This window comes from Leucopleurus acutus (assembly GCF_964270905.1).
Source record: "Leucopleurus acutus genome assembly, chromosome: 6".
NCBI classification, from domain to species: Eukaryota; Metazoa; Chordata; class Mammalia; order Artiodactyla; family Delphinidae; genus Leucopleurus; species Leucopleurus acutus.
The window spans coordinates 85958828-85972109 of record NC_139149.1 but is presented as its reverse complement, the minus strand read 5'-3'; the positions used below and the strand labels follow the sequence as shown (position 1 = coordinate 85972109).

General features: G+C 36.2%; 1 protein-coding gene across 1 annotated transcript in view; it reads right to left on the bottom strand.

The window, feature by feature from the left end:
• FAM117B (family with sequence similarity 117 member B) overlaps positions 1 to 13282 on the bottom strand; it is an 85850-nt gene that overhangs the window by 17847 nt on the left and 54721 nt on the right. Inside the window, exons 3-4 of the mRNA XM_082840861.1 lie at positions 8969 to 9061; positions 7859 to 7972 (exon numbers count right to left, since the gene is read on the bottom strand). Coding sequence (XP_082696987.1) covers positions 7859 to 7972; positions 8969 to 9061 — 207 coding nt within the window. The remainder of the gene's footprint in view (positions 1 to 7858; positions 7973 to 8968; positions 9062 to 13282) is intronic.

Here is a 13282-nt window from a genome sequence, read left to right as displayed (position 1 = left end):
CATGATGGGTCAAGGAAGGAAAGAAACCTTTCTTAAGGTAGTGGCAATAGAAAATAGAAAATAGTGAGGTGACAGGAAACTGATTTGGACTAAAGCACCTAGGGGTTAAAAGAAACCCACAGCTCACTAATCTGCAGTGGAGGGCACATTAGAACATTTCTGTCAGGCAGTCATCCTTCCTGTGCCTGGACTCTTCCTGTGTCAGGAAACAATGAGGAGACAGGGAACTGGTACAGACTAAGAAAGATCTCAGGAGTTATTAGTATATATACTAGAAATAGAACTTTTACTTTATTTTTTATACTGAGCGAAAAGTACTAAATTCTAAACTTAATTTCCTCTCCTAAATGTCACAAAACAACATAAATAATGGCTTGCTCTGGATGCCATTTTCAGGCTGCACTTGGTTTACAACTGTTAGAGTTATAGAAATGAGGAAGGAGAAGACTAGAAGGGGAAGAGGACCTGTCAAGGTTTCCGCAAAATGTTGACCATCCTGGATTTTAGAATCATAAAGATCTGTTAGTAAGCTTGCTAAGAACAGAAAGCTTAAGTTTCCTGGGTGTCATGTTGAGAAATGCACATAAGAGGAACCCACCAGTATAGTAACTAACTGTACATCTTGTTACTGCCTTTCCAGGCAGCTACAGAAGTCATAACCTACTCAATTGGTAAGAAGTTTTTCTCAAATGTAATCTAAATAGCAGCAAGTATTTATCAACAGTTTAATCTATTTAAGGCAAAAGAAAGGAAGGAAGGAAAAGAAAGAAAGAAAGAAAATGGCCACTTCCCTAAGGTCAACCCACCATTTTAGATAAATGAAGCAAAGGTTCAACTGTAATTCATTTAACTAGCAAATAGCTATATGATTAGAAGAAAAAAAATCTACCCAAGCTGCCAGGGAAAGATTTTCTTCATTAAGCATACTGTTATTGTTCCAGAAATAAAAGATAATAATAGGCCTTTGATTTTACTCCTTACATAAACTATATTCTAAAATATCTAAAAATAACAAAAATGACTATACTTTTTAACTTTTATGCTTCATTTCAAGGGCTCTTAAGGAATTTTATGTGTGTGTATATGATTTATTTTTCCCATATCCACACAGCTTTCTGTAATAAAATCTACATTTCTAAATATAAATCAGTGTATGCAAATATAAGTGGGCTATCATGTTAACTGAGAGGTCATCCTTAGATAGCTCTGAAAGGTTAAAAATCTTTCAATGTACTAAGGCAAAATCTACTTCTAAGATCTATCCTTTGGAAACAAGGATCTCCTATTTTCTCAATTTTTGTTTCTTTCTCCTCAAATCAGAATGTTTTCCATTCAGTTAAGATTTCAATTAGGTGAATCACTGTTTTAACGTTTTTTTTCTATTTACATTCTCCATATATCTATATACATTACAGCTTAAAGATCAAATTCTGCATCAAAGCTGAGAAGTAACCAACAAAGAAAGAACCCCAAGAGAAGGGTTGGCTAATCCTGAATCTTCATTCGAGGTCAATCTACATTATAACTTAAGTATCTGTTTCAAAGTGTGGGGATAAGACTGTGGTATGACACAGAGAGTCAGGAAAGATGGGAAGAACACCTACTGAAGCAGTAGCTGAGCAGGAAAAAGAAATATACAGTTAAATTTTCAAAGGAAGAAAAATGTGCCTTGATAGGCAAGTAGGATGGAAAAAGGTCTGTTCAGCAATTCAACAGAGATCTATGAGAGAAATATGAGCCAGAAACCCTAATATAACAACAGGGAGGTCAAAACTGATGTTTAGAATGGTTTTAAAAAAATTAGAAAGCACTGGAAAAAAAGCTTTCCAATCTTAAGGGCTTTTGTAGAGGGCCTCCATGTGGCCTTGATTCCTCCTGTCCTGTCAGCATTACTTTATTTCTGTCCTCCAGCAATCACTGTCCTTTCATCTGATATCCCCCTCTTAGCTCTTCTAAGCTACAAACTATACGCTATAATAAAGGTCACAGCTGAAGCACCTACTCTTGATTACTAAGTAGCGAAATCTTAAAACTTTCAAGAACAGCAATCATGTCCTGGACTGGCATACAAAGATTTTACTGCAGAGCAGCAATTTTCTCTTGAAAGTGCAACGCCCCTCTCACTTCTCAGATGAAGATAGGTTTTTATCCCTTTCTACCTCACTATCCCTTTGCTCTCAAACCCTCCTAAGCTACTACAAAACTACAGCGTCCCAGCCCAGACAAAGAAATAAAAAAATCCTATGGGAGGGCTTTCTTGCTTGAGGCTATAACAACCAGAAACACCTGCATGATTTTTAAATTCTCACTCCTAAATTAGTTTAAGCAACTGTGAAGATGCTGCATCTCCCGCTCCTCTGTTACTAATATCTGACTCTAATCATCAATCAAAGAATCCTGAAATGTATTAGTTACATCTTCTACTGAGAATATTTCTTGAAATACTCTTTAAAAATATGATACCGTAAGTATCTGAGGGCTCTGTCAATTTTGGAAACCAATGACATGTGAAAAGATTCTCTCTCCTAAAAAACTTGGCAGCATTTATTCTTCATAACAAATAGTTCCCCACCCCCCAAATTTCCAGGGAAAGAACCACTCAAAAAGGTATGTGAGAATTCTTTTCTAACTGCAAAAATCCATTTTAAGCCCAAGAAAAAGATCTTTTGTTAACCAGTGGTTGTAGACTATGAGCTATCAGCAGAGCAATACTGTCCTTGATCATTAAGGGATACTAAAGGAATTTCCCAATAATCTTCTCCAAACAAAAAAAACCCTCCAAACCAAAAATCTGTAATAACTTGGAAAGGCTCTGAAGAGAAAAGTTAAAGAGCCCCCCCAAATATTCAAACTTCTTAACCAAATAATGGAAAATGTACCCCTAGGAAAGTATAAATATATAAAAAGTTTTAAGCACACAGGAACTGGACCCAACTAAATAGCCAAAATTCGGGAAATGCTCTACAGAATCTGAAACATTAAAAATGTTCCTGAAGCATCTGTAATAACAAACATTTTTCCACATTAAGTAAAATTTTTTAAATATATAAAGTCTAACATATGGTAGGATCTCAACAAGGAATGAGAAAGGAAAAAGAAGAAAAAATGTAAGGAATAGCTGTCTTTAAAGAGTGAGACTCTGGATGATTTTTTTCCTATTTGATTTAAAAAAAATAACAGCTTGATTGAGACAATCTTTTTATTTGACTTTTTTAGTTTCTAAAATTTTTGTAATAAGCATGTAAATATTTTTATGATAATAAAAGCTTTAGAAAATAACTTCCAGTATGAAATTGGCAGAGAAGCCTAGTGAAAAATCCAACTGGAAGCGACCTAAGATCTACTGAGCAGTTATTATGGGTCAAGAATTGCATTAACTGTTTTATAACATTCTATCGCATTTAATCCTCAGTATAACACACTAACAGGTAATACTATAACGCAGAGAGAACCCGAGGAACTTCATACAGCCAACAAGAAGCAGGACCCAGATTTAAACTAAACAGTCTGATCTCAGGGCACCTGTGCTCATCCTCTAGCTACATGATCTCCCAGGTTACTTTTGGGTTCTGTGTTAGCATCTAATCTATTATTTCCAGACAATTATATTTGTATTTTATCTACTTATTTTTTATGTTGGTTGGTAGATTTTTTTTGCAGCAGCTTATTGAAAAATAATTCACAATACCATACAACTTACTCGTTTAAAGTGTACAGCTTTTGCTTCTGAATGGTTATTGAACAGAGTTGTACAACCATTACCACAATTGATCTTAGAATCACACCAAAAATAAGTCCCTCACCCATTAGCAGTCACTCTCTATTTCCCCCCAACTTTCCCAGCTCGAGGCAACCACCAATCTACAACCTGTCTCTATGGGTTTGCTTATTCTGGACATTTCATGTAAGTGAAATCATATAATATGTGTTCTTTTGTGTCTGGCTTCTTTCACTTAGCATAATGCTTTCAAAGTTCACCCATATGGTAGCATGTACCAGTACTCCATTTCTTTTCATGACTGAATAATATTCCATTGTATGGATATACTGCATTTTATTTTATTTTACTTATTTATTTATTTATTTTTTTGCGGTACACGGGCCTCTCACTGTTGTGGCCTCTCCCGTTGCGGAGCACAGGCTCCAGACGCGCAGGCTCAGCGGCCATGGCTTACAGGCCCAGCCTCTCCGCCGCATGTGGGATCTTCCCGGACTGGGGCACGAACCCGTGTCCCCTGCATCGGCAGGCGGACTCTCAACCACTGCGCCACCAGGGAAGCCCTACTGCATTTTATTTATCCATTCATTGGTTGATGGACATTTGGGTTGTTTCCAAATTTTGGCTACTGTGAGCCACGCTGCTACGAACATTTGTGTCCAAGTTTTTATGTAAACGTATGTTTTCAATTCTCTTGGGTACATACCTTGGAGAGCAAGTGCTGGGTTATAAAGTAACTCTATGTTTATTTAGCCTTTTGAGGAACTGCCAGGATGTTTTCCAAAATGGCTGCACCATTTTACATTCCTATCAGCAATAAGGGTTCCAATTTCTCCACATCCTTACTAACACTTGTTATCTGTCTTTTTAGTTTTAGCTATCCTAGTGGGTATGAAATAGTATCTCACTGGAATGTGTATGCATTTCCTTATTGACAAATAATGCTAAGTATCTTTTTCACATACTTACTGGCTATCTTCCTTGGAGAACTCTCTGTTTAGATCCTTTGCCCATTTTTAAATTGGGCTGTTTGTCTTTTCATTATTGAGTTGCAAGAGTTCTTTATATATTTTAGATACAAGTGCTTTATCAGATATATGATTTATATATTTTTTTGCCTATTTTGTGGAATGTCTTTTCACTTTTTTGATGGTGTCCTTTGAAGCACAAAAGTTTTCAATTTTGATAAAGTGCAATTTATGTACTTTTTCTATTGTTGCTCGTGCTTTTGGTGTCATATCTAACAAACCATTGCCTAATCCTATGTCACATTTATGCCTATGTTTTCATCTAAGAGCTTTCAGTTTTAGCTCTTATATTTAGGCCTTTGACCATTTTGAGTTACTTTTGTACATGATGTGAGGAAGGTAGATGTATTTTTTAAATCATGTTTTAAAGGCTAGAATTGGCCTTATCTTTTACTCCTATGTCTCCATCATTCCCATCTCATCAACCATCAGCTAACAAAGTTTAAAAACTCAGACTCTGAAGTCAAAATGCCTAGATTAGAATCCCAGTTCTGTCTCATATGACCTTGAACAAGATACCTGATCTCTCTGGGCCTTAATTCCTTGCCTGTAAATTGGGGATAATAACAATCTCCACCTCAAAGATGAGGATTAAATGCTAATAATATATACAAAAGTAGAGTAGACTGCTTCCCATATTGTAAGCACTTAATAGACTTCAATTATTAATTATTAGTTTCTAAATATCACTCAGGTTTGTCCACTCTCTCCAGCTCCACAGTTTCTCCCTTACTTTAGTTCACCATCATTTCTTACGTGGATTATAAATCTATTCTCAAATGGTCTCCTGCCTCTAATCTTGTCCTCTTGCAAATTCATTCTCTACTCTGAACCCATAATGATCATGACAAAATGTGTATCTGATCACCTATCAACCCCCTGAATTGTAGAAAATAGTTCTCTGGTGCCTCAAGGACAAAGTTCAAATTTCTTAACTGAGACATGAAGACTTTCAGATCTGGCTACTATTTACCTCTCTAACCTAATCTCTTACTACCACCCCTACCTGAAGCCATGATTTCTTATACGTCCAGAAAATTGGCTAAATTCTACTTATCCTTCAGGGACCACTTAGACACCATTTTCTCTAGAAGTCTTTCTAGATGGCTCACGGCCAGTCCAAGGATAAATATCCCTTCTATAGCACTCTGAACACCCCCTGATCAACACACTCAATACACTGTGTAAAAATTAACTGTTTACTTACATCTATTTGAGATTTGGTGGGGAGAAAGCCCCAATATTTCATTTATCACTGCATCCCCTTATGAGTACTACAGTACGAGTTATATGGCAACATTTAATAAATGTTACGTGGATGGAGGAATAGCCTCAAAGCATACGTATCTCAAATTGGTACTTTCTCCACGAGAGAGAGAACCCACTAAACAAAGCCACACCCATGACTTACTGAATGATATTTTCATGTTCACAGTCTCAAAGTTTCAATTAAATATGAATACTAGTACCATAGCTATCATGATGCACATGTGCCTGATCTCTGATTGGCTATTAACACTAAAGCAAGTCAAGTAGTCAAAATGTTTGTTGTCTCAAGTGTACAAAAGTCAAGCTACATGAATTTATTTTTCAAGTTACTATATTTTCTAGTCCTCACCTTCTCCACAGAGACATTTTAGAATTAGACAAAAATGAAGTTCATGCAAACTTCAATAATCTTTATGAAGCAAATTCAACTTGCAAGGGAAAATACGAAGAAAATTTTGGATAATTTTATTGCTTTAATTGCTAATTTTAATGCAACTTTAAAAAAAAATCACTTCAGAAAGTTATAAACTGCTAAAACCCATCAGTTAATTCAATAAAACTCAATCTTAACCTCTATTCTACTTGGAGTAAAAATATGGATTGGAAATAAGAATTGGACTTATCTCTTAGAAACACATCTAAATTATTTATGGATGAATTAAAGAGAAAGTGGAAGGTTGGCAAATTCACCTGTAAAACCATGTGGGTCTGTAGCCTTTGAGAGTGAGCGGAATAATTAGTATTCCAACTTTGACAATTATTAATCTATTCAAACTTTTCATTTCTTGTTTTGTCAATTTTGCATTTTCTATTTCTCCAAATATAAATGCAGTTCGTTTAGGTTTTTAAATGTGTTAATGTATATTCGTATGTTATAACTAAAAATGCCTTATATATGGAAAAAAGCTTTTGGAAACTACAATCAAACTATAAATTTGTGGAATCAAATTTGACCCATGGGGCTTCCCTGGTGGCACAGTGGTTGACAGTCCGCCTGCCGATGCAGGGGACACGGGTTTGTGCCCCGGTCTGGGAAGATCCCACATGCCGCGGAGCGGCTGGGCCCGTGAGCCATGGCCGCTGAGCCTGTGCGTCCGGAGCCTGTGCTCCGCAACGGGAGAGGCCACAACAGTGAGAGGCCTGTGTACCGAAAAAAAAAAAAAAAATTGACCCATGCATCAATATTTTAAGACACAATTAATTTGAAAAAAATATGTACCTCTACCCATACCTTCTCTTGAAAACAATCCACATACACTTGACAATCATCAGAAGCTATCAACCTGTAAGTGGAGCTGGCAAACTATTTCTTGCTCTCTCCTTGTTAAGGGACCTAATCTAATTTCAATTCAGTTTAAGAGAAATGCTCTGTGAGTGAGCCATCAGGAGCAGTTCATAGAGTTCAATTAAAGAATCAAAGCAGTTAAAGATTTTCCCTACTAAAAGACTTTATGCTCCAGGTATCATTATTATCCTCTATCTTCACATGAGGAAACTGAGACTTAGAACAGGTTACTTATCCAGGGTCTGGTTCCACAGCCAATGATTATGTCTATTATTCTGCCTCCGATATACTAAACTGATAAAGACGAAAATACAGTAAACCAAAATACGTAACTAGCTATAATTCCTAGAAGTCATATCACAGATCACTAAAGGAAAATACCATTTTGTCAACTTAATATTCTGGTTTTTTTTTAAATGAAGGCTGTGATTCAGTATTTAATCACTGTTTCAAATATAGTTTTAGACATTTTTATCCTGAACAGTTACCTATGAAATAACATATCACCAGGAAAACAACAAATCCCTTGTCTGGATTTTATGGTATCTGTGCTCCTACCTGACACTGGTTAATAGCTGCATGGTTGCCATGGAATGGAGACTGTCTTTCTTTATCTCGATGATGCCGACTGCTGTGTTTACTTCTCTGCAACTGCTGGCGTAATTTTGCAATCTGAAAAAGGGAAAAATAACAAGTATGTCAGAGTGTTTTCCACATTACATAAAACATACCCATGCTTAATAAGAACCAGTAAAATTCAGCCTTAATAAATCTCTTGAGTTTTTAAACCATCCCACAAAAATCTGATTTATTGTAAAAAATTTATATATATATCTATATACACATATAGATATACACACACACATCTGTATATGCATAAATGTATATCTTTCTTTCAAAGAAAAAATTATGTTCCAACACTATTCTGAGCCTTTAAGCTTCCCAAGTACTAAACAAATGAAATTTTTAGCATTTAGAATAAATTATATTATACATTATAGCTTTCACAAAGAATTCAAAAATAAGGATAAGTATTCTCTCATTTTACTTACGAGTCACATTTTATTTATAATTAGATTTCTTTAACAAACACCTAACCTTCAACAGCTCCAAAAAGTAAACAGTATTATTTAAAAACCAACTCAAGCTCCCCAGGCTCTGGGAGGTTCCTGGAGATGTGCTGTCCACTGAGCATAATCAAATTATGAATAAACATAATAAACATCAGCTCTGTTAAAATGCAAATGTCCTAATTATAGGCACAAAAAATGTTAATCATAGCACAGGGCCATAATCAACTTGGTTATGCTGGGTTACTGAAATTCAGAAATACTACCACTGTATATAGAAATAGTAAGTGTGAATTTGTTGTATCACTGCAATCTTATACATTTGACATTTATATTAACAGCTATGGACTCTCATTAAAAATAAAGAAAAACATATAATCAAGCAACTTATGCATACATTTCCCCATTCAAATCTTTATTCAACATAATAACTGTTTTTCTGTTATTTCTCAAGTAAACAAAACCACCAACAAAAAACCAAAAAAAAAAATTAAAAAACAATGGAAACTGACAAATCTTTGCTGCTCACAACTTCAAGGAACTAGTCAACGAAGGGATCAAATTTCCACACCCACTTCCTTGGAACCATTTCTCTGACCTCCTTAAGTTGATCTGTGCTGCCCCACGACGCTGAACGCTTGTGAGACCCTTTCTTCTTTTCAGAGTACTCTTCAGCCCATGCACTCTCTGTCTATAATGGAAAAAGAAGGAAGAGGTTTTAATAAAATAATTAATCATTTAACAATAATGAATGCCACATTTGCGACAACACAGACGGACCTTGAGGGTATTGTGCTAAATGAAGTCAGACAGAGAAAGACAAATACCATATGATCTCACATGTGGAATCTAAAAAAACAAACAAACAAACAAACTCATAGAAAAAGAAATCAGATTTGTGGTTACCAGAGCTGGGGGTCAGCAGAGGGGGAATAGGATGAAGGTGGTCAAAAGGTACAAACTTCCACTGAAAGATAAATAAGTACTGGGGATGTAATGTACAACCCAATGGCTATAGTTAACACTTGCTGTATCGTACATCTGAAAGTAGCTAAGAGAGTAGATCCTAAAAGTTCTCATCACAAGAAAAAAAAAAGTTTTTTGGTAACTCTATGAGGTGATGGATGTTAACTAAGCTTATTGTGGTGATCATTTTGCAATATATGTATGTCAAGTCATTATGCTGCATACCTTAAACTTATATAGTGCTATATATCAGTTATATCTCAATAAACCTGAGAACATTTTCCCTTTCTAAAAAAAAAGGTATACCATATTTTTCTATTACAAAATACATTCCTATTACAGAAAAATTAGGTATTAGAAAATATTTTAAATAACACAAATTACCCATAATTTTTAGTATCAGTTACTTAATTGCAATATTTTAGCCTATTTCTGTCAATTCTCTAATAAAAATTAGTTGTTGTTTTTTTGGGGGGTTTTTTTGCTGTACGCAGGCCTCTCACTGCTGTGGCCTCTCCCGTTGCAGAGCACAGGCTCCGGACGCGCAGGCTCAGCGGCCATGGCTCATGGGCCCAGCCACTCCGCGGCATGTGGGATCTTCCCGGACCGGGGCACGAACCCGTGTCCCCTGCATCAGCAGGCAGACTCTCAACCACTGCGCCACCAGGGAAGCCCAAAAAATTAATTATTATTATATAATTATAAGCATAGCATTTTTTGAACAAATGCATACTAATAATAGCTAACATTCCTGTGATCTTACTATGTGCTAGGCACTGTGCTTTATGAAAGTACAGTGAAAGGTCTTCACTGTATTATCTGATTTAACACATACAAAAAGTTCTACAAGTTCTGCAGATAAGGAAGTTGTGACAATGAGAGGTTAGATAAGTTGCCTAAGGTCTCACAGCTGGGAAGTGGCAAAGCCAAAGATATAAACCTAAGACTCCAGAGTTTCTATCTTAACCTCTAAATTTCATCTTTTCTTGCTTTAAATATCTGCAGAGTACAGCCTCAAAAATGTTAAATTCTTAGTGGTTACACAAAATCCAGCACTTAAAAACACTGTATCAGAAAAAAAAATATTATTCTTGGCATATGAAAATATGCTCAACCTCACCCCATAATAAGAGAAATGCAAGTTAAAACTTCACTGAGACTGGGCAATTTGATCACATACACCCTCCTCCATTGTTGGTGGAATGTAAAATTAGTACAGCCTTTATGGAAGGTGATTTCGTAACTGCTGTCAAAGTTACAAATGCACATACTGTTTGACACAACCACCCATATTTTGGTAATTTATACTGCAGATGTACAAATTTACACCTTTATGTACAAAATGACACATATTATTCCCTATAGCACTGTTTTTATACAAGATTAGAAAAATGTAAATAGAGGATTGGCCAAATAAATTATGGCTTATCTTTACAACAGAATAATACACAGCTATAAAAATGGATAAGGAAATCTACACTGTACTAATACAAAATAATCTCCATGAGATACTGTTAAATGAAAAACTAAAGGCTCGGGCACAGTGGTTAAGAATCCGCCTGCCAATGCAGGGGACACGGGTTTGAGCCCTGGTCTGGAAAGATCCCACATGCTGCGGAGCAACTAAGCCCGTGTGCCACAACTACTGAGCCTGTGCTCTAGAGACCACGAGCCACAACTACTGAGTCCGCGTGCCACAACTACTGAAGCCCACACACCTAGAGCCTGTGCTCTGCAACAGGAGACGCCACCGCAATGAGAAGCCTGTGCACGCCAACCAAGAGTAGCCCCTGCTAGCCGCAACTAGAGAACGCCTGCGCACAGCAACGAAGACCCAACACAGCCAAAAATACGTGTAAATGTAAATAAATAAAATTTTTAAATACTATTAAAAAAAAAGAAAGAAAAACTCAAGGCTCGGTACAGTATGTATAGCAACTACCTTTATATATAGGAGTGCTAGAAAGAATATACACACGTGTAAAGTACATCTGGAAGAATACACATGGTAACAAAAGAATCTGTTATCAGTGGCTGCCTCATGAGAAGAAGATACCTCTCAAATTTTGTACTTTTATGAATGAATGTAAAGCCTATTCAAAATAATACCTCTTTATATATAAGATGGAAAAAAACTTTTAAGGGGAAATTTTTCTATATGGATAGAATGGTGTCCTTAAGTGAAAACAAAGTTGCAGAAGAATGTATACAATATGCTATCTTGTGTTTAAGGAAAAAAAAAATCACCTTTCTGGGGGGCAACCTCCAGGGAAATAAGTGATTTAGGCAAGGATCATCAATGGACACTAAAACCATTAAGTGAAAGGTACTAGGGAACAGGATATTCACGTAATGCAAAAAAGTATTCTACAGTTACTTGCTAATTCAAAAAGAATAAAGTATCTCCTTTACAAATATGTAGTATAATTCATAAAATAACATAAAATAACAATGTTTTTAAGACCAAAAGAAAGTATGAGATGAACTGTGCTAAATTAAAAGGAAGTGGGCTTCCTGGTTGCACGGTGGTTAAGAATCCGCCTGCCAATGCAGGGGACATGGGTTCCAGCCCTGGTCTGGGAAGATCCCTCATGCTGCGGAGCAACTAAGCCCGTGCTCCACACTACTGAGCCTGCACTCTAGAGCCTGCGAGACACAACTACTGAGCCCACGTGCCACAACTACTGAAGCCCACACGCCTAGAGCCCGTGCTCCTCAACAAGAGAAGACACCACAATGAGAAGCCTGCTCACCACAACAAAGAGTAGCCCCCACTCACTGCAACTAGAGAAAGCCCGTGCACAGCAATGAAGACCCAAAGCAGCTAAAAATAAATATAATTAATTAATTAAAAGGAACTAAGAGAAAGCAAGAACAATGCATGAATCTCAGATTGGCTCCTGGTGAAAGGAAGGAAGGAAGGAAGGGATCTTGGGTAAACTTTAACATGAACTGGATTTGGGTGTTACATGATATTATGTAATTATTAATTTTCCTAGGTAAGCTAATGCTACTGTGATTATATAGGAAATACCCTTATTCTTAGAAGATATATGCTGAAAGATTTAGGGATAAAGTGTCATGACATCTGCAACACACTTTCAGAAAGCAGAGAAACACACACATAAAAATACAAAGATTGGTAAATCAAATATGGCTATGTTTAAAACTGTTGAATCTAATGACAGCTGTCATACCCTTCCAATTTTTTGGTATGTTGAACATTTAATTAGTAAAAAGTTAAAACGGGGAAAAAACCCCAGAATCTTAAGTCATATCAACTGACGTTTTATAAAATCCACTTAGGACAATTCCATACAGAAATAATTCTATCAAAAAGTATTAGACCTTTAATCCATTTTGAGTTTATTTTTGTGTATGGAGTTAGAGAACATTACAATTTCATTATTTTACATGTAGCTGTCCAGTTTTCCCAGCACCACTTATTGAAGAGACTGTCTTCCCTCCATTGTATATTCTTGCCTCCTTTGTCACAGATTAGTTGACCATAGCTGCATGGGTTTATCTCTGGACTTTCTATCCTGTTCCATTGATCTATATTTCTGTTTTTGTGCCAGTACCATACTGTCTTGATGACTGTAGCTTTGTAATATAGTCTGCAGTCAGGGAGCCTGATTCTTCCAGCTCCATTTTTCTTTCTCAATATTGCTTTGGCTATTTGGCATCTTTTGTGCTTCTATACGAATTGCAAAATTTTTTGTTCTAATTCTGTGAAAAAAATGCTATTGGTAATTTGATACGGAATGCATTAAATCTGTAGATTACTTTGGGTAGTACAGTCATTTTGACAATATTGATTCTTCCAATCCAAGAACATGGTACATCTCTCAACCTGCTTGTGTCATCTTTGATTTCTTTCATCAGTATCTTATAGTTTTCTGAGTACAGGTCTTTTGCCTCCTTAGGTAGGTTTATTCCTAGGTAT